This window comes from Ictalurus punctatus, chromosome 8, assembly GCF_001660625.3.
Source record: "Ictalurus punctatus breed USDA103 chromosome 8, Coco_2.0, whole genome shotgun sequence".
NCBI lineage: Eukaryota > Metazoa > Chordata > Actinopteri > Siluriformes > Ictaluridae > Ictalurus > Ictalurus punctatus.
Window position 1 is genome coordinate 15,479,305 of NC_030423.2, and position 21,273 is coordinate 15,500,577.

Sequence of the window (21,273 nt, forward strand, 5' to 3'; positions counted from 1 at the left end):
TAATCTCACCAGGGCTCTGCTTTCTTTGCCTAACTGCCTTCTTGATCCAAAGCATGCAGAATCAACAATCCAGAGTTTTCTCCAGGAAATTAATCTTGAGTCATTCAATAAGAGGATTATAGTTGGTAAAGGCAATAACAGGCTAAACCCCTATGACATCTCACACATGTACTGATTCAGTAAATATAATTTTCAAACCAAATTTACCAGAACTCTTGACTTTTATACCAAACATGCAGCTTGCTTGTAGCCAGACATAACATGGTGCCAGCCAGAGAGACCATATTCTGCACCTTTTTTTTTTTTTTTTTTTTGTCAAAGTCATCACGGTGAGTATTGTTATTGTCCTATTCATTCTGATTCGTTCTGTAATCTAAACATGTCACGCCATGCATCACTGTGCATAATAAGAGAAACATTCTGTGATTCTCGGGAAAAAACGTCAAACTCTCCCCCTCAAAATACAATAAAAGAGGCCTTTGTCTTATTGGTTTCCAATAATTTATGTCATAACATAGCAGCGATTACATGTTGGAGGGGGCTGCATCTCTGAACAACTTGATTAACGCCTCATGAGTCACAATCAAAGAGGTTGTGCAATGGGCAGAAGTAAAAAAAAGTCGAATTTCATTAACTGGAATTTCATTTGTGAGTTTTTTGGTGTAAAGGTTTTTTTTTTATTATTTGTTTTGAGTGACAAGAAATTAAGCAACTACAAAGATGTGGAAAATGCCTATACTTCCCTTATACAATAGTTATGTCTGGAAGACACAGTTGTTGGTGCAATTACACCAACAGGCATCTGCTTTATCTCCCGTGCCACCCATTCCAAGTAGGCTTCAGCATGCATCTAGATAATAAGCGTACAAAGCCGCCATTATGGTCCATGAAGAAATGGCCCTTCGTCCTGGGCACAAAATTGCCTTTGGACTTGTGTCTCATTCACAAATAGTTTCCGCAGCAGGTCAATGGCAGTTGCTAAGATGCTGCCCGCGCTGCCCATTAGTGGTGTTGCGTCTCGGCCAAGGTCGCACTCTGAGCTCAGAGAGAGGTGCATGCTTTTTATACCACAGCAGAAACCTACACTTTTGGTGTCAATTTTACCTACACTCATAACTAGTTAGCATAGGAGAAATGGATAATTATATGTTAACAACAGTGCTTGAACCGGAACCTGAGAAGCACGTGGACAGTCGCTATAGGGAAGTGTGGCATCACATCAAACTGGTAATGCTATAGCCGAATCAAGTGTCAAAAGATCATAAAAGAGCTGTCTTTCAGACCGCAGTGTTTTCAAAAATAGCTCCTGGCGAGGGAGACTGGACAAAGAAAAAGACTTTAAAAATTCACCACTCTCATGAATAGCCAATGAGGAAGAGCTGAATGCACAGCCAAGAGTGATTTATTTGGATGGCAGCACATTCTCTTTGGATTGAATATCTTACATGGACAATCCCCATACAGTCGCAGACTTTTTAAAGATATCCTTTTACATGTCACGTTAAGTATTTAAGACTTTAGTCATGTTACTCTTGTGTCGTCTTGCTGGTCTGAAAAGCATATGTCTTGCTGATTCATATCCAATTCGCAGTTAACAGTACTTTGAATAAATACCTCTGTAATGCAATCAGAATATTGCAACTTGAGGTAACATTAAATAGAAAACATTCAGGGAAGGGAAGTTCTGGGAAAAGATGGATTAAAGATTGTTGATGCAGCTGGTTTCTACTGGTGAAATTATACACACAATTTAGAGCCAATAACAGACTTTCCAAATGATCAACCAGGTCAAAGAAGGGTATTTGATGTTGATGTCACTAGGTGAACATACTATCACAAATGAAGCACTTGCCAAATTAAACCCAGATCTTTTGAATTTGGGGGGTGTTTGGGGGGCATGGGGGCTGGGTCTAGTGGGATTAATCAGGTTATTTAACTGCAATTTATTTTCGCTTTACTGAGATGATAGTTTGGCCTGCCACACTGACAGCTAAAACCTGCAGGGCTTTCTTTTCCCATGAGCCTCACTAAACTCATGCCACTTTCCAGCTGGATTATTGTGGGCCCCTTTCCAATAAAGCACAAGTCTGCATGGGGCACTCTGCCTCCAGTCCCGTCTCTGGCCAAGACACAAGTGCACTATTTGTCACTCTGGAGTTTTGGAGACCGCAATGTCTTGACAGCAGGTTTTAAGACAGCTTGGTTTATAAGAGCATGCCAATGGATTAACTCATTCTTATTATTTATTTTGTCAAATACATTTAAATAATTTCAACAAATATCAGACATATTCCCATGTAAGTTTTTTTTTTTTTTTTTTTTTTTTTGGGGGGTAGGGGGGGGTAATCTTTATTTATACAAAGCACACATTTCTGTTCAGCTCATACCTTATTAAACAATCGGTGCGATGCATTTGCATACATTAGTGCTGTGTGTGACGGCATGTACATCTAGTTCTCCAGAACTTTAGCTGAAACCAATCTCAGATCCTAGAGCTCAGTAGTCTCCTGAGTTATTACAGCTGCCTATGTGACTGCTGAGGGTTTTTTTTTTTTTTTTTTTACCTAAACAGCATGTTTATACACAGCATGTTTTCCTTCAGCTCATAGCTTATAAAGCCTTCTTCTCAGCAAAAAAAATTCATTAAATAAGAAACACATTTATAAGCTGTTTATATGGAGCAAATCCGTGTCTAAGTTGTAACTATACAAATGATAACGCATTTGAACGAGCAAATTAATATAAACCTTGCAGTCAGAGTCATTACTGAAAATGAATCAACACCTTCTGACTAATCAGATTTGAGAATTCAGCAATGAATAAGTTTACATACACATCAATATTCCGATATTAATCGAAATTTGGTAATATTCTAATTAGTATTGAGTCATGTAAACGCTGCAATCCGATTGCTAGATTCAGATTAAGACAATATTCTGATTACCCAGATTCTGATTCTCTCCCCTGGAATATACCTGTTACGGAAACTTTAAGGAAAATTGTTGCATGTAAACACCTTATTCAGAAAAACTACTGAAATGAGATAAATGCACATGCTCAGTCCACAAGGAATGATGCTTAGCTGTAGGCTAGGTATTTAGGAATGGCAACTCAGGTATACTTACCTTAAAGGAATTTGATGTGCATGTAAATGTAGTCAGTCTTGTGGTTTAAACTACATTATTGTGGCCCACGTCTAGTGAAAAAAAAAAAAAAAAAAAAAAATCTAACAGCCTCCTCAGACTTATTACAGTTAAATGACTGCTGAGAGAATGACAGGGATATGATATGACTAGTGGAGACTGGAAGACAGAGTGATCACGAGTGGAATTCTCCACTGCAGGACTGACATGAAAGCTACCATTGTTGCCTTTATATATCCATTACATAATTAATAGCACCTCAATGACTTCAGTGCTTCATTTTGCTTTTCTTTCCCTATTCTTTGGGTGCTTTACAAAGATACAAACATACAAACAATGTTAAAGCATCGTATGCCTTATTTAAACTCTTGTCTCCAATGAGCCTTAAATAAATACTCACTGCATCCATTTTTAGATGTGCTCTGTGCTGAAGGTACTTATATAACACCAGAGGAACACTACACCATAAAATGTGGAAAATATCTGAGCCGTGTACTGAAATGTGATTAGATTCACAGTTAAGTGATACTGCAAGTGGTTAATTTCTCCATAACAAGTACAGAAAAAGGCATACGGAAACTTTGCCAGGATTTGCTGTGCTTTGGGAAAGTAGGGTGCATGAGATCAGATCTGTGGCTTTCTGGTATGCGCTAATGCTCCGTCTGTTTATGTGTCAAATGGGTTGAGGAACAGTTAGGTTAAACATAAAACCTAAATAATGATCTCTGGAAAAATCGTTATGAAGTCAGACATACAGTATATTGTGAATTGTGATAAATGCTGTGCAAATAAAGATATTTGATGAAAGCCAGTCTGCTGCTGCACACTATAAATACACGTGTAGTATACAAGATAAGCCATGCTCAGCTCGAGTTTGCTGAAGTACGTGTTTGCTTGCATGTCACACTAAAGACCAAGCTGAGCAATAATCTCTAGCACTTTCAGGTGATAATGACACAGTGCACTGAAATTCCTTACTGGCAGGTGTTATGAAATGCAAATGAGTAAACACAAAGAATATGCTAGCAGACAGGCCATTTTCTCGCCAAAGCGAAAACCATTATGTGCATTTAACCCAGATTTAACACATGCCTGCCTTACACATTTACTTTGTACAGACAGGTTTGATGGGCACTTTAACATCAAAAAGGGTGTTCCTCTAACACAGTCTCTAGGCTGTTAAACACCAAATATTTACCAGCCTGGGTGTTTGCTAACCGCATTTTAAACTGCTCCCCAACAAACCTGATAAACCAATGTCAAAAAACCTTAGCCTATTTAAGCAATATTACATGAGGAAGAGTGCAGTTATACTGAATGTGTTACGAAACGGGACTGGTCTATTACGAAACGGGACTGGAGGCAGATGCAGGTGCAGGTCAAAGTCTTTATTAATTAGCAGGCAAACAAAACTCAGGGAGCGCGGTCTCTACTGACTATACTTAAACTCTGGACATCTAGCTACAACCGCTAGCATGCTACACGTTAGCACATACCGTCATACTTCATTGACATGACAAATGTAAACCAAATAATACTGCGCCCAGTGCGCAGTCATGGAGGGGTTTAAATAGTCAACATAATCAAACCAAAACATGGACACCTGGGGCAAATCAGAGACATGATCAGACTTAAATTAATGTCCAAGCAGGAAGCAAACGAAAACAAAAGAGTCACGTGACCAGTCAGAGGCCGTGCCGCAGTGCCCTCTGCTGGCCGTGGCATAACAGAACCCCCCTCCAACGGGGGTCCCGGGCCCCTGTGCGAACTGTCTCTCGCTGCCACGGAAAGCGAAGCAGCCTCCGACGGGGAGCAGAGGGGCGGAGCAGCACCCCCACCGGGGTTGAAAGTCGGAGCACCGCCCCCGGCGGCACTGGAACGCCGGGCAGCGGCTCTGGAATGCAGGGTGCAGCCCCCGGCGGCTCTGGGACTCTGGGCGCCGCCTCCGGTGGCACCGGAACTCTCGGCACTGCCCCCTGCGGCACTGGAGGGCTGGGCGGCCTCCTTGGCCGGGCAGGGCAGCAGGATGGCTTCCTCGGCTGTGCAGGGCAGCGGGACGGCCTCCTCGGCCGGGCTGGACAGCAGGGCAGCTTCCTCGGCTGTGCAGGGCAGCGGGACGGCATCCTCGGCTGGGCTGGACAGCAGGACGGCCTCCTCAGCCGCCTCAAGCTGTCCCTCTTAGGTCGCCATGTTGACCTCAGGTGGGTGCTCCACAGCTGAGACCTCCCCGTAGGCCTCAGGCTGGAGCTCTGCTGTCCTCATTGCCCCCCCAAAAAAAATTTCTGGGCCAGCCTTCACCTCTGGACTGCGCAGCATGGTGTACCTCCCCTGCAGTGGGAAGCCCCAGATGCTCAGGTCACTTTGCTGGCTGCGTGGCACTGTACAATTCCCCTGCAGTGGGAAGCCCCAGATGCTCAGGTCACTTTGCTGGCTGTGTTGCACGGCGTCGCTCTTCGGTGGCGGGGACGGGGTAAATGGTGCAAGGGATGACGAGGCGCGCAGCTCGGCTTTGCACTGAGCAATTTCCTCTTCGAGCTGTTTGCTCATCTCCAGGGATGAACGGTAAAGCGCCCAAATCCTGGCCTCTTCGGCGGCGCTCATGGATACCTGCTGCTTCCGCATTTTTGGCGAAGTATTCTGTTACGAAGCGTAGACGGAGACAAGCGCGGGTGAGCGGAGAGATGGTGTGTGACTGAACACAGAACGAGAATCGAATCGGGACAGAGCAGGTAAGCTGTATATCAGGGACGTAGGCAAATTCGTAGTGAGAGACGAGCGTGAAGTCGAGCACCAGGGAAAACACTTATAATGAAATCGGCTTGGTAAATGAACAGAGACGAGGCTGCTGAGCGGATACTTCGCAAGCGGCTAATGCTAGGAAGGCCCTTATATAACCTCAGGTGTTTGCAGGTGTTCGTGACTAGAACTCTGGCGAACTCGAGCGCGGGTATGACTGGGAAGTGTAGTCCTCCTCCACCACGTCCCTGGGCGGCACTACACTTTGTGAGCTGCTGCGCCGATTTCGCCGTGTCGTAAGAGAATGTCAGCATGGCTGTGATTTGCTGCAGGCACGACCCTCCAGGGCGAGTGCTGTAGGTAATCGCAGCTGTGCCGATATTCAGTATAACGTACAATTGCGAGTGCAATATTACAATATCACAACAGTTCTATAAACAAGAAATTAATATTGAGTAAATGTCATTTCAGACACAATATAGCCAATTGATACAAAAATAGATCTTGAAGAAAACACTCTCACTTTATAGCCCATATCCCACTTTATAGGCTAGCTAGCTCACAATTATTTGTACATTCCTGTTAAAGGTGCTTCCAAAATTGGCATTCTTTCTTCCTTTTCATCTTCCCTTTCATAAAAAGTTATATTCCTGAAAAGTATCATTTGCCATGTGCACTGATGATGTCACTAACTCTACTGTAATAACTGTTTCGATCTAGGAAGTGGAATTTTGCGTGTCGAACACAGTGATTCTCAATGAAATGTCCCAGTGTGGTTAAAGGAAATATAGGCACACTTGGAACGCTACTCAACCAATCACGTTAGTGGACTGGAACTAACTATTGCATAAATGTAAACAAAATGTTAAAACTCTTTTAGCCTTAAAACAATAAATATTACAAAAAGCTCTTAGTTTTGTTTTTCCGGTTCATTTTTCCAATTCGTTTTGGGGTTAAAATGAATGAGTATTCTTGAATGACCCAGATGTGTGTCAGCAATTACTGGGTAGCTAGTAGCAAGAAGGGTAGATTAAAGATTAGTTCCTCTTTTACATGCTCTACATGCATTAAAAAAAAAAAAAAAGGATATTCAAATCACCTGAAGTTTCTGCATATGTTAATCCTATCTTTTATTAAAACAGATTAAGTGTACATCTTAAACAGAAAATAGCCTAGCATTTCCAGGCAGGCTGAAAATGTACTAAAACATATTTTTTCTTAATTGGACTCATCAATATTCATGTATTTTTAGATGTACTATCAATTTTTTTTGTAATTAGTCAATATATTTAAATAATAATAATAATAATAATAATTGTAAAAAATAAATAACACTAAAATGTAAATCCCATTCAGTGTGTGCCAAGAAAAGGGGTGGAAAACCTTAAAGCAGTTACAAATACTGAAGTTACTTCAGAACAAACATGATGTTATGCAGAATTGGAGCTGAGAAGCTGTGGCCAGACTAGCTGGAATGGTTGATCAGAATGTCCTTGGCTGTCCAGATGGTTAACACTGTTTATCGGAGTGTGACACCATCAGCAGGTCAGATTTGACATTAAATCCACCGTCCCAACATGGTTGATGAGAAACACCACTGTTCCACACCGAAAAATCTACTCTCTAATTACCGCTCAGAATGATCTATGGCTCCCCCTGCTCAGACAATTAGGAAGCCATGGAAATTGCTTTACTTTCCCGCCAGTATCAACACCGGTGCAGCCCACAGCTGATTTGGACAATACCTTGGAGTACTGGCTCACTGGAAGCATGCCAGAGTAATGTTCAAACATTATTGTTCAAACAAATGCCAAAGTACTGTTCAAACAAGGCCTTTTAAAATAAAATCTCAATTTGATTGCTCATGATTTGCAGGTAGTGTAAGCCATACTTATGGACTGAGTTTATTTGCATGTCATAGGACAGAGTGGGAGTTTGTGGTATTTCCTGGGTCGTTGTTTGGCAGAGTAAAGGGGTCAGACACGGGTCTTTCAACTGGAGGAAAGAGTATCAGATATCAGGGACAACTAGCAGCAATGTGGGCAACAAGAACACTGCAAATTTTTCCAGACCGTTTTCCACAGCTGGAAACTAGTATGTATGTAGACAGCCTGCATTTTCTGAAAACAAGTTATACCAAGTTATATAGTTCTGAGGGTGAATGCTTTGATATAGACTTCGATTGGTTCTTCAGTGATTAGCACACACGTGCACAATCCAAGATAAATAGGTAGTTTTGATATGCAACAGCCTGTTTTTTGAAACTTCTTCAACTTCCAAATCTGAAAAAGTGCACCTTGAACCTCTGTAAACCGTCTACAATATGTAATTTGAAAAGCAGATAAAAACTGAATACAACTGACAGTTATGGTTGATTTGAATTTGGCTTCAGCACTCCTACTGTCTGATACCATTACATCACCAGTAATATTCCTATCTGAATAGACACCTGTCATGATGATGAGTGGCAGGCGGCTTCACATTTAATTGTTATGCTTTTGATTTCTCCCCCAAGCAGATAATGGACTGCAGATGGGCATTTGATGGACCGTGGCATAGCTGTGGAGAGCAAGGACTGAGTGCTTGGCTGCAGACCCAGGCACGGTGTGTTCAAACATTCATTCTGGTGCCTCCCACCACTGAGGCATGAAGAGGGAGCAACATTATTTCTCAGGGCTATCTTTTACAGAGCTAATCCCTCCATGGTGCTGCTGAGGAACACAATAGGTGCATGCACTCCCAAGTTCACAAATAAATAAGCATACTGTTCCTGAAATAGACAGGTAAAGAATAGAGGTGATGCAAGGTATTGGATCACTGCAAATTTGAAATGCTTAGGCATCAGATCAAAGAAAAAGCTCTGATGTCTAAACATATATCAGCTTTCTCAATGTCAGAAAACTCTTCCAATCCAGACTTCAGCAAACTCTTATTTGATCAACCATTTACTAATTCAGCTTATCATTTATTCATTCACTATTCATCCACTCTCATAAACAAACAGAATATTCCCATCTGAAACAGTTTGCATTCTACTGTTATTTTAATCTATCCATTTGTACAAATCCAGCAGAGTTGAACTTATTTTATCTCATGAAATAGTGAATCAATACATAAACCAAATAAGGCTCTTATAGTTATAATGATATAAGCTTTCAGGTAAGCTTGTACCATTAAGTACATAAATCTATCACCAAATAAGTGACTCACACCACTTAAACAAGGCTCCATTAACAAAACCATGCACCAGTTCCTATTACTGTCTCCTAATCATTAGGGCCATTCAAGCATACTGTTTGACAAATGTCAGCGATGACTCAGTAGAAAGGGTGGAGAGATTAGTGTGGACCCCGCACAATAGTCATCATGGGGTGAACGTGTAGGCTGACAGCTTTGCATTTGCATAATTCAGATCCGCTGTGTATTATGGACAGACAAAACTCAAAAGTCACTCTTTGAGTGTACTGCTAAAATTGTTGCATAAAGCACTTTTGTTAGTTATGTAAATGATCATACAAAGTATAATTAGAGTTAATGAATGTCACTTATGCTAGTACTGCATCATCATGGGTGTCACAATGAGGAGAAACTTGAATGGGTATGTCAAACCCAACTATCTATCATATAGACATAAGACAAGGCTAACAAAAATTTTCATTAATTATTAAAATATGTTCAGCTCCTGTTTCATTTGAGGGTGGCACATTGCCACCTCACAGCTCCAGGGTCCCCCATTCAATCCTGAGCTTTGTTACTCTTTTTGTAGATTGTCACATGGTCTCTCCGTGTCACTGTGGGTCAGTGTTCCTGGGATTTCAGATATACCACAACCCTGACGAGAATAAACTGGTTACTAAAGATGAATGAACGAATGAATGAATGAATGAATTGCATATACCCAGACAAACAGTAATAATAAAGGTGGAAGAAAACTGAGTTAATTGAATTGAGGTTGAATTGAGATTTGGGCGTTAGAAAAGCCCTGCTTCTTTTGTTAGGACTAACAACATGGGAACCATTCAATTTATGTTCTCTCAACATTGCTGAGATTGCTGAGGGTGGTGCCACTTGAAGTACCATGGAAATGGGTTTGGACCTCAATTTCACATGGACAATTTCGCTGTGCTGCTGGAACTACGGTTGCTACTATGGCTTTAGGATTGCAATTACCACATTCAGTTTTACACTCAAGTCTCCTTTAGTGGACAGTTCGACAAAACAGACTTAAAACCATAGATATATATATATAGATATAAAAACCATAAGGAACTTCCTTTTACTGTCACACTATCCGGTGTCACCCAGATGAGCATGGGTTCCCTTCTGAGTCTGGTTCCTCTCAAGGTTTCTTCCTCATATCATCTTAGAGAGTTTTTCCTTGCCACCGTTGCCACAGGCTTGCTCATTAGGGATAAATTCACACACTTAAAATCTGTATCCTGTGTTTTATATATTTCTGTAAAGCTACTTTGAGACAATGTTCACTGTTAAAAGCGCTATACAAACAAAATTGAATGGAAACTTCTTACAAGTGGGTGACCTTTTGTTTTCAGTTTTCAATTTTGTATTTTTCGCAATTTTGTATATCAATTTTGAGCAAAGACAGGCCTAGAAAATATAAGCAGCCCTTCAAATAACCAGCTAATCAATCAACAACTGGATCGAGTTTGTATTTGACATCATTTTCATACAAAGCCATGTGAAATGTATTACATCATCATCATCATCACTTATTTTTCCTAGTGTCCATCCCAAGCATTAGTCTAAATAAAGTCTAGCCTGGTCTGCAGTGCCAAACCACAAGCGTGTATAATCTTGTGTGAATGACGCCTGAATGAAACCAGTCCAAGAAAACAAAAGGCGTAAAATCTTATCTAATTATCTCCCCTAACGACGAGCGAACCATTTCTTCAACAACCCTTTAAAATTAGAATTGGTTGCTCTCTTCCTCTTTGCTTAAAAACAACAACAACAACAAAACAAATCGTCTCCTTGGCTGTGCATATTAATGAGGCGCGAGCGAGCCCTTTTTAAAAGCTGCCGCTCGAGCGCTCCGTCAGATGCGTGGACAGTCTGTGGTGGAGTCACTTCAACCTGCTCACGGCTGTAATCTCCTGAGACACACAAACACACTGAACGACAAAACTAGACCGTTTCCACACGTTCATGTCACAAGACATTGACTTCTGAGAGACAGGATATTAACGTTTAGGAGCGTGTGAGTTTGGTGAATAGAAACCCTGCTGAAGAGGAGCTCCTCAACCTGCACTGGGATGAATCGCTGCACAGCCGCGTTACTTCTGTTGGTCATTGCAGTTTATTCGCTCAACACAGAAGGTAAATATTCTCGTTTTCTTAATATTTTTCTGCTCTTTCTGTGGGGAAAACCCCCCGTTAAAGTTAATATGTTACCAGTACAATTTGCCACATTCTCAGGAAAATGTTACTAAACTGTATCTTTTCTGTGACTGGGGTACTTGTAGGATGTATTTTTTCAACACGGTAACGTCCATGTTGTGTATTTTTAACTGATTTCAAGTACATAGTTTCACCTTAAGGGCCAATGTTAGCCTATACCTTTTAATTAGCTTCTAGAGTAAAGAATCAAATCCCAGTTAACAAATGCTTGGCAGAACATTCTGGAAACATTTGTTTTTCATTCCAACAATGTTCTGAGACAACGGACCTTTTTTTAAGTTCCAGGAATGTTTTCTTTACTGAAATATAACATTTTGCACAGAGAACATTCCAGCAACGTTCGCATAACTTTTAAACAGCCTTATGAGAACCTGTGATGCTTCAGAGAACGTTCTCCTAACGTTTAGCTACACAAGCTGAACCTCTCAGGAACCTCGTGCTGGTTTGTAACATTCCCAGAACATTAAGGGAACATTCTCAGATCCATCAGGTTCAAATTATGTAAAGTTATCAGATTCAAACCTTTCGGGAACTTTACAGGAGTCTCAGGGAGAAAGTTCCCTTAATGTTATGGCAACCTTTAAATAATTTGAAAAATCTCAGGAAATGTGCGGTAACCTGCAATGGGTTGGAGAACGTTGTGTTTTTTAAGTTCTCAGAACATTCAGGAACAGCTCTGACCTTGTTAACCAAAATAAAACAGTCCCAGAAAGTTATGAAATTGGTCCACCAAGCCTCCCAAACAAAAACAAACAAACAAATCAAAAGGGAACAAAAAGTTAATTCTAGGGAAATGTTTTGTGTTTGCTAGAAATGTACACTTCCTGCACTTTTGCAAGTTAAAAATAAAAAATAAAAAAATAAATACAGGTTCATAAAAAAATAGAAAGATGTATTCTCGAGGGTCTGAAGATAGATCACAGCAGGTTACTGTAGGATATTATGCATGAAGGTGACTTGCCTTCATTCTTGCCTTCTGTTTGGATTCATTCATGTGCCTGAGTGTGTTATAGGAACATAGTCAAGGTTATAACTCAATATCATGTTAAACTATCTCTGCTTGGAGCAGCACAACTGTCAGAGCTGGATTTTTTTCTAGCTCTGAGTAAAAACAATTCTTCGAGCACTTAAAGTTGGCACAGTAGTGGTGTATAGTGGCTCATTGTGTTGGATGAGTTAGTTTTGGCCCCTGGCCCGGGAGGATGCTGAGTGGAACAGGAGAAGATTGGTGGAGCAGAAGATGTAGGTCACACGTCCTTTTTAAAGCCAGCAATCTAAACGCAAGTACATCTTCCACAGACTCGCGCGTGGTGGAACATATTGGAAACATCAGATGTCACGGTTTAGACCTGTAAACGGATAACAGGGTACATTATATTATTGTAAGCAAATTTGTAAGGATTTACACAATACACTCTCAGAAATAAAGATACCTTCTTGTTGGATTGGTACCATCAAGGGTACATCTTTTTTTTTTTTTTTGCACCTTTTGTACCGTTTTCCAAGGAATGTTCATGTGGCGTACCTTTACTTAGATTTTAGAGTAGTGATCCTACCAATTCTTGTTAAAGGTATCTACGTACAATATACATACTGTACTAAGGGTACAAAACATGTCCCCTTGATAGTACCAATCTAGCAGTAAGGATACAGTTTGGTACCTTTATTTATGAGACTGTATGGTCAATCAATATCCCATTGGGCACTACATGAATTATTTTGAGCAGGTGTTTCTCTTCAAAAACACTATTTTCTGAAGTATTTCTATAACCATTCCGTATTCAAACAACTTTTTTTATTTTTCTTACAGCATACAAATGCAGATGCACCAGGAAAGGCCCCAAGATACGATACAAGGATGTGCAAAAACTTGAAATTAAGCCTAAACATCCTTTGTGCCAGGAGAAGATGATATTGTAAGTGCTTAATCTTCTGTCTTTCCTCTCTGACCATGCATCCATTGTCATTTTCCTACATACAGGACAATCCATCGGTATGGGAAAATAATAAAAGTAAGGCAATATCCAATGTGTAACGAGAAAGAATGCGTGTTTGCTGTAGATGGTAACCTGATTGCTGTGTCCATCACTAAGAGCTGGGAAGGTTTGCGGGGGAGCTGCTTACTGCTCATTTATTATTGACATTGTGTTACATTAGAATCAATGAGACTCCAAATGGCATCTCATCTCTTATTTAATTCCAATTATCAGTTATCTGATATTAGTAATACCCTGAAAAGGAGTAAGCGGTTGAAGATGCAGATGGTTGAAGATGGATGGATGATAGATATTAGTAATGTTATCTTGTTTTGGGTTTTTTTCCTCATTGCAATGAAGAAAACATATTGTGCCCTTATTTATTTTAAGTAAATAGTATTAAACTGTTTTAAGATTATAGGGAATTTTTCATCAACTGGAAATTGTGAAACACAAATAAAAACAAAATTCCAGAGTATTTGGGGCTGTAATGCAATTTGGCCAAAAATTATTGTGCATGATTCGATTTATTGCAGTTCTGGGAAGTAGTAGATAGCAATATACACCTTGTGTACACAGACCAGGATGTTGTTCTGCCTGTTTATACTTGTGTTTATGCTGCATTCAAGTTGAAAGCCTGGAGGTACACAGATGGATATCAGCTTAAGAAAGCGTTCCTGAAAAAAAAAATGTATACACTGCTGCCACCTGCTGTTCTTTTTAGGAGTTATGAATGATAAAATATTCAAGAGGAAAAGTAAAGACTATCAGTATATACATATTTGCATAGTTACAGGGATATGTGGATAAATGAAATACGTGTATACGATACTTGGGAATTAATTAATGAATTATTCCTGTGAGCAAAGTGTCATCCTAAATAAAGACATTATACAGCATTTTAATAGTTTAATTCTGAGAGGGTTTTTGTTCTGTTTCAAATGTTTCAACACAAAGTATTCATGAAACTAAGAAAAGCACATTGTGAACATGTTAAAAGATTATTAAATTGGTAGCATCTCTCTGTCTTTCATAATTATGAGCATTCTCATATGAGGGATCTGTGTTATAAAATCTAAATTGACAAACGTATATATCAATCACACTTACATAATTCTCTTTCTGGACGCAATGCCAGAGGACCTCAGTGTAATCCTGCATAAAAAGGTCTGTTTGTATGAAATTGTGGGTTCTAGTCTGAGTGAAAAACAATCTTGCTGACTGCAGAAAGACTCCCTATTTTCTCTCTCTCTCTCTCTTCACTCTCTCTTTCCCAGTGCCTGGCAGCAGACTCTTTCTCACAGTTTAGCATTCTGGAAGCCTCCAAAGCCCCATCTTAGTTCTCACTCTCTGTTCTCCAAATGTAGTGAAGAGTTAAGTGTCAAGAGAAGGCTCTTCTGGCTACAGTGCTGTATGATTAAGTAGCAAATGAAAAGGATCCTACTTAGCAAAGTCTTAGTCAGCACATTTCATCGGTTTCTGTAACTATTAATTGGTTAGCAGGATTCTTATGACCAATTTAAAAAACTGCAGGATTGTGTTCTTTGCTACTTGGATTTGATTCTGTTACCTAGCAAATGTTAAGAGGATCACTCTGAGGACAAAGTGGTTTGAACTACTTAGAGGACGAAGGTAGAATTATCTATACTCAGTCCCCCTTTAGCTACTTCACAATGTTTTTACAATGGTATTACTGCATGTCATAATACTCTCACGCTTCATAATGACAGGATTGGACACAGGCCATATAAGAACCTAATAATAACAAAACAATGTATAAATAGTCTTCTGTTTGCAGATTATGACTGAATACATGTCTGCCCCCCTCCTCCTCCTTCTTCCAACCCATCCCCATGCTCTTTTCTTTTTTTTTTTTGCTCTCTCTGTTGCTCAGCGTCACCATGGAGAATGTGTCCCGTTTCAAAGGTCAGGAATACTGCCTGCACCCCAGACTACAGAGCACCAAGAACCTGGTCAAATGGTTTAAGATCATGAAGGACAAGCACAAGTAAATGGCAACACCAACAGAACAATATCAAATACAAAACACACTTCCCTTTGGCTTCACTGGATAGCAAATTATCTTTTATTAGTATGAAATTGCAGGAACACTGTCCTTTACAGTCCTAGATTTTGACTGAATCAGTGTGTGATACAAAAGATATTAAGTACTAATAAAAGTTATGATGACTCAAAAGGTTTTAATGAAAAATGTGCATTACAGATCTGGGAAAACATATACTAGATAGGCAAAAAACATTAAAGAAGAACACCCCATGACCAAGGACATAAACCAGAAATATGGTATATATACACAGTGTGATTAAGTAATAACAAGGCACAGATTCCTCCATGGCCGGGAACAAATGGAGCAAAATTGTCCATGCTCTCTGAGTGGGAGGATAGCATACTCTCTCTCCCCTGTCATTCCCATAGGCACTAGCCAATCATGAGCATCTGTAAGCTTATTTATGAGGAAGAGGGCAAATGGCACTTTCCTCTAAGTGCGATATCATGCAATTGTGATGTAGTTGGCTGGCTTCATGTGTCTCAGAGGAAGCAGGTGTTATCCCTCAATATCCCCATATATATTTATAACTTTTCTAACTATGTCAGCTGACTAGACAGTGGAGTACCTAAAAGATTTAAATCAGTTTTCTCTGATGTCTGCAATTTCTACCAAGACCAAAACTTTTTTTGATTCCATTTGTTTTACAGGGTATATGAAGCCTAATAGTGTGAAGAGTTACGGAGGTTGAAAGTTCTGTGGAATGTACAAACCCACCATTGTGCATCTGTGGATCAGCAGAGGACCAGTTTTCCAAGAATCGCGAGGCATTTGCTCAGACAAGCTTACCAAGCACAAGACCTTTTCTTCAGGAACAATGTCCCAAAAAATACAAATAAAAATCTTATTCACATTTCAAATGTAATTGTGGTCCAAAAGAAGCACTATGTATTTATTCCAAGTGTTAGACTTGCAACAAAAAAAAAAAAAAAAAAAAAAAAAAAAAAAAAAAAGGCCGTGTAAGAAGGTCTGTGAATCAGATTTAGATGCGAGTGATCACTACCTTTTCAGGTGGAGTGTTTTTAATCCCCTGATATAGGCTTCTCATTTATTTTTGGTCTGAGTCATTGTGTTGTGGTATGTAAAAGGGTAATGCCACAAATGTTATTTAACTACCTGAGAGAAGCCATACAGTAGTGTACAGTAGTGTCCAGATGGTTTAAACAACATAGAGATCTAAAGGGGTTATTCACTTCCCCAGTCGTCCGTACGTGAATACAGACCATATGTTATTTTGATATCTCAGTAAAGTTAGTTTCATATGTGGTGATATAGAGCACAACCATATTTGAAAAGGGAGTATGTATGTATATAAATATCTTGTAACTGTTTACTGTGTGCCATACCACCATACAGCAGGTAAAATTAGTTAAAAAACAGAATTGTGAGCAAAGCAAATATTTTCAGTTAGCACTGCCAAGAGTGTGCTCATCTGCACAGATTTGCGAAACCTTTCATTTATCTTCATGAACATCTCTGCACAGTTACATACTCTAGAGAGTTATTTAAAACCTCATATAGTTTATCTACAATATCTGAGGGAACATGTTCTTATTGCACTCCATTTCTTCCTCCAAACACTACTGAGGTATAACCTCTTCATACACACATTTCTGAAATATGAGCATGTGAATTTTGAGGCCTACAGTAAGACAGTTTGTTTACCTAAACCTCTGTATTCAATCCTAGCTCATCATAAATTCTCCACCACCATTCCATGGTCTACGTGGGCCTCTTCTATAAGGTTTTTATTACTCAGGCTTATTTGGTATAACAAGTCTGGTAGATTATTTCCAATGAATGGATTGTCATGTAAATTATATGTACGAGAAGTATGCATCTTGTAAATACAGAACATTTGGCCTAGGTGATTCGTTTCGAATTTCATAGTAGAATTATATGTTGTATTTTAAAGCTGTTTCACTATTTAAATATACAATAACAAAAATATTCCAGCCTTTGTGTTTGGGTTTACCCACCAAACACTGCTTCAGTTGCATTCCAAGGAGTGTAATGTACAAGCACAGCAATAAAACTATTTAAATGACTCTTATTCTGACTCTGTGTTATTCTAGTCCTGTTCACATTATACTAAGTATATAATTTATATACCGTTGAAGATTAGGGGGGAAATCACCTGGTCTTTTTCCAGTCTTCAAGTGTCTAGTTTGGGTGACTCTGTTCCCATGATAGCCTCAGATTCCTGTTCTTGGTTGACAGGAGTGGAACCTGATGTGGTCTTCTGCTGTTGTATCCCATCCACCTCAAGGTTTGATGTTTTGAGCATGCTGAGATGCTTTTCTGCTCTCCATGGTTCTAAAGAGTGATTATTTGAGTTTCTATATCCATCCTGGCAGCTTGAACCAGTCTGGCTATGTTCCTCTGACCTCTCTTATCAACAAGGCATTTCCACCCACAGAACTGTCACTCATTCACCTCTGATCTCTCACATCAAAAGGTGTTACATCTTGCAGACCCTCTGCTCACACAATCTTTTTTGTTTTTTGCACCATTCTGTGTAAACTCTAAGAGACTGCTGTGTGTGAAATTCTCAGGAGATCAGCGGTTTCTGAAATACTCAAACCAGCCCATTTGGCACCAACATCGATGCCACGGTTAAAGTCACAGATATCAAATTTTCACATGCATTGCGCTGCTACCACATGATTGGCTGATTAGATAACTGCATGAATGTGGAGGTGTACAGGTGTTCCTAGTAAAGTGGACGGTGGGTGCACATTTGATATCAAACCATCGTGTTACACTTGCATATAAACAGCAGGTGGCAGTAGTGCAGTATATAATTGATGTGTTAACTGAATTCATGTTAGGAATTTCTGATGTTTTCCAGATTCTGCTCTGGAAAAGGTCTTTCGCCCATGCACAGTTTGATTTGGAAGGCTAGGATTGTTAAAATAAGTGTTTGTTTTTTTTAAAGTCCAGATGTCCAAAGAATTTCACACGTGTCTTTGACTAAATTGGATCTGAGGTGAGAAAAAGGAGTAGAAGCAAAAGGGCAGATTGTATGCACTGCCCACCATTCAACATAGGGTGGTGCTCTTGTTCAGCCTAGGCCAAGTTCATGATGGTGATTAAAGACCCTACGTGCTACTTGTTAAAAACTGGCAAGTTACCTTACATTAGATTATTCACAACTAATGACGAGTGCTGTATGGAGATCTTGAAAATTAGGTCTATAAAGTTATACATTAGTTTAACTTCATCAGGATTGTCAAACTCACATTCTGGATGCCACAGACTTAGAGATCTGTGTTTTCCTTCTTCCGACACAAATTCAGCACATGAAACTAATAAGCCAAAGATTTGGATCTGGTGTGTTGACCCCTGTGGTGCTGTAGTAAACCTCTTAAACTGCATGCTAATCTTAGAGTATAAGTATGTATATATATATATATATATATATATATATATATATATATATATATATATATATATATATATATATATATATATATATATATATAACTGACTCTGAGTGTGACTAAAGTGATACTGCATCAGTCATAGCAAGGCCTTAATAAGTAATCCCACTGCACTACTATTAGAAAGTAGTCGCACGGCATTGTGGGTAAACTTGTCGATGAACGCTGATTAAACAAAAAAATATATATAAAACAAAACACCAATTTCAATACAAAAATTAATTTAGGGTACAATTGATGATTACATATTATAAAGATTAATATATTTTTATGTTAAAAAATAAAGTGTAAACATCACTCATGGACGGGAGAAATGGAAAGTTGTTTGTTTGTAAATCTTGAAATGTCATACTCGTCCTTTGCCTCACTCTACCTGAAATGTTTGGACTGCCCTGCTTTATCATTCCTTTTATTCCGCCTATGTGATAAGCACCGCGAAAATCGTCGAAACCGAAATTTCTAGAAACAACGCCATGTCTGTGAAGTTCTCAGGCAGCGGATGCTGGAGGCTGTCGAGTCGAGTGCGCGTGCGCAGAGTGAGAGGCGGGGCCAGGATTTTGGGATGCCTCTGTCCACTGTGGGTGTGTTGAATTTGGGCAGTACTGTAAACGAATTCGCGACGGCTCTAAAGCGTTTCACTCCATTTTAAGCGAACAAGGAATGAGTTAGAAAAGCTGAGCATGCAATTTGGGTATCTTAGCTAGTCTTTCGCTGTTGTATAAAGGAGCTCTGCGGGACGACAAATTGCAAAAAAAGCAATTTGTTGCTCTCGATTGTCGTCAGATTTGACCTGGTAAGTGTTCAGCTTTCTCGATACCATCGGAGTGACTAGCTTCGAGCTGTTGCTAGCTGCCTTACTTACTGTCTTAGCTTGCTAGCTTGCTAGCTTGCGACCTGAATGACCACTTCAAGTACGATCCAGCTGGCCTATATTCTCTCGTGCTTGTATTATTCTACTTGAATACACTCTAACCATTTCCCCCTTAGATATGTAGTTCTGAAAACGGTTGTCTTTTAATTATTATTCTATTTAAAGTGTTACGCTTTGTTTCTACCATCTGCACCAATAATGCAATAAACCTACATTCCAGTGCTCATCACAGGCAGAGCTAGTTACATGACTCTTTGAGGATGTCCTTTACCGTAGCTCTGTCGTTATTATTATTATTATTATTATTATTATTATTACTATTATTATTAATAATAATAATTTCACACCCACATTGTTATTAGTTTATCTCTCCAGCTAGGCGGGACGTGTGTCTGAATGAATGCGAGCACAATTTTGGTTCGTTGAGAATAACGTTACCTCTGTGTTGTTCACCTCAGTTTTCTGGAAATGGACGTTAGCTGTTTAGCTAGATATTAAAGTGTCTTAAATATTTTGTTTATGTGTAACGTTTCATTGACTGTATTGAGTTACGCGGTTAGTGTATCTGCTAACTCATCCTGACCTGTCAAATTCAGCCAGCTAAGCTAATTTACTAGTGAACATGAGCTATTAATAATTATAACTTAGTTATGGCTGCACGTCGCTGCCACTTCCGTTTTATTTGGCTAATATGAGCTCGATATTAAAGCATTATCTGTGTGGTGTGTGTATTATATTCTGCTTCAGCCCAATCCCTGTCTTCATCATTTTCATTAAGCTTGGTGTAAAGTTTCGTTATGGTTATGGGGTGTGAGTGTGTGTGTGTGTGTGTGTGTTCCTCACACATTGTAGCTACTCAATAGCCCCAGACGCCATTTTAACTGTAAATACAATTTTACAAACCCCCTCAATACTTATTTTCTAAGTATAATCAGGCTATTTGAATATCAGGCTCAGTTTCAGTTATAGTTTTAGTTTTATGGACTGGTGCATAGAACTTTCCAGAACTTTCCACCTTATGGGCAGTTGGACTGTTTATACTGCTTGTTTTATGAGTCATTCAGGTTCCTATTCAATTCCAGTCAACAGGACCAGATCTATAAGGATTCAGTGATAAATATAATTACTTTGAAAGGCCTGACCTCTTATTTTGGTTTCTACAGACCCCAGTTTGAGAACCACTAACTTAACCCACACTTATGTAAACATGATCTGTATGTTGGCAGAGGTACAAAAGGTCATATTTGAGTTTCAGCCAAGCTGAGTAAGGACAAAGAGATAATTCTGGTCCCTTGCATAGATCGTAGCTTAAATTTGAATCGTACGTGAGTATCTGCCTTTACCGAATGACTGAGACACTGAGTGAAGCAGAAAAACTCCAAGCCCTACATTCTGTATTGTTGTGGATTCAGATATAGATGATAAATATGGATAAATATGGCAAAAGCATTATGACCTTTGCGTTTGATAACAAAATGGAAGTAAACAAAAAGAAAAGAATTGGTCTTTGGTGTTTTTTTTTTTCATGTACCATGCCAAAAACGATTGATTTATATCAGCTATGTGTTCCTGTGAGTATCCGTGAAGTGGGCCAGTGTTGCCAATACCTATCATACTT

The 21,273-nt window shown here is 39.5% G+C and overlaps 2 protein-coding genes across 8 annotated transcripts in view; both read left to right on the forward strand.

The window, feature by feature from the left end:
* Positions 1–10,946: 10,946 nt before the first annotated feature.
* Positions 10,947–16,280, forward strand: cxcl14 (chemokine (C-X-C motif) ligand 14). The gene is made up of 4 exons (NM_001200204.1): positions 10,947–11,216; positions 13,108–13,213; positions 15,168–15,281; positions 15,992–16,280. Exons 1-4 carry the CDS (start codon positions 11,153–11,155, stop codon positions 16,005–16,007), a joined length of 300 nt encoding a protein of 99 aa, NP_001187133.1. The 5' UTR covers positions 10,947–11,152; the 3' UTR covers positions 16,008–16,280.
* A 3,072-nt stretch (positions 16,281–19,352) lies between these two features.
* The window catches only part of fam13b (family with sequence similarity 13 member B), a 46,694-nt gene continuing 44,773 nt past the window's right edge, over positions 19,353–21,273 (forward strand). For 6 of the 7 annotated variants that reach the window (XM_017474099.3, XM_017474101.3, XM_017474105.3 and 3 more), the window contains exon 1: positions 19,353–19,577. The gene's annotated coding sequence lies outside the window, so the exon portion shown is untranslated. The remainder of the gene's footprint in view (positions 19,578–21,273) is intronic. The other variant, XM_017474104.3, reaches the window with a different exon arrangement.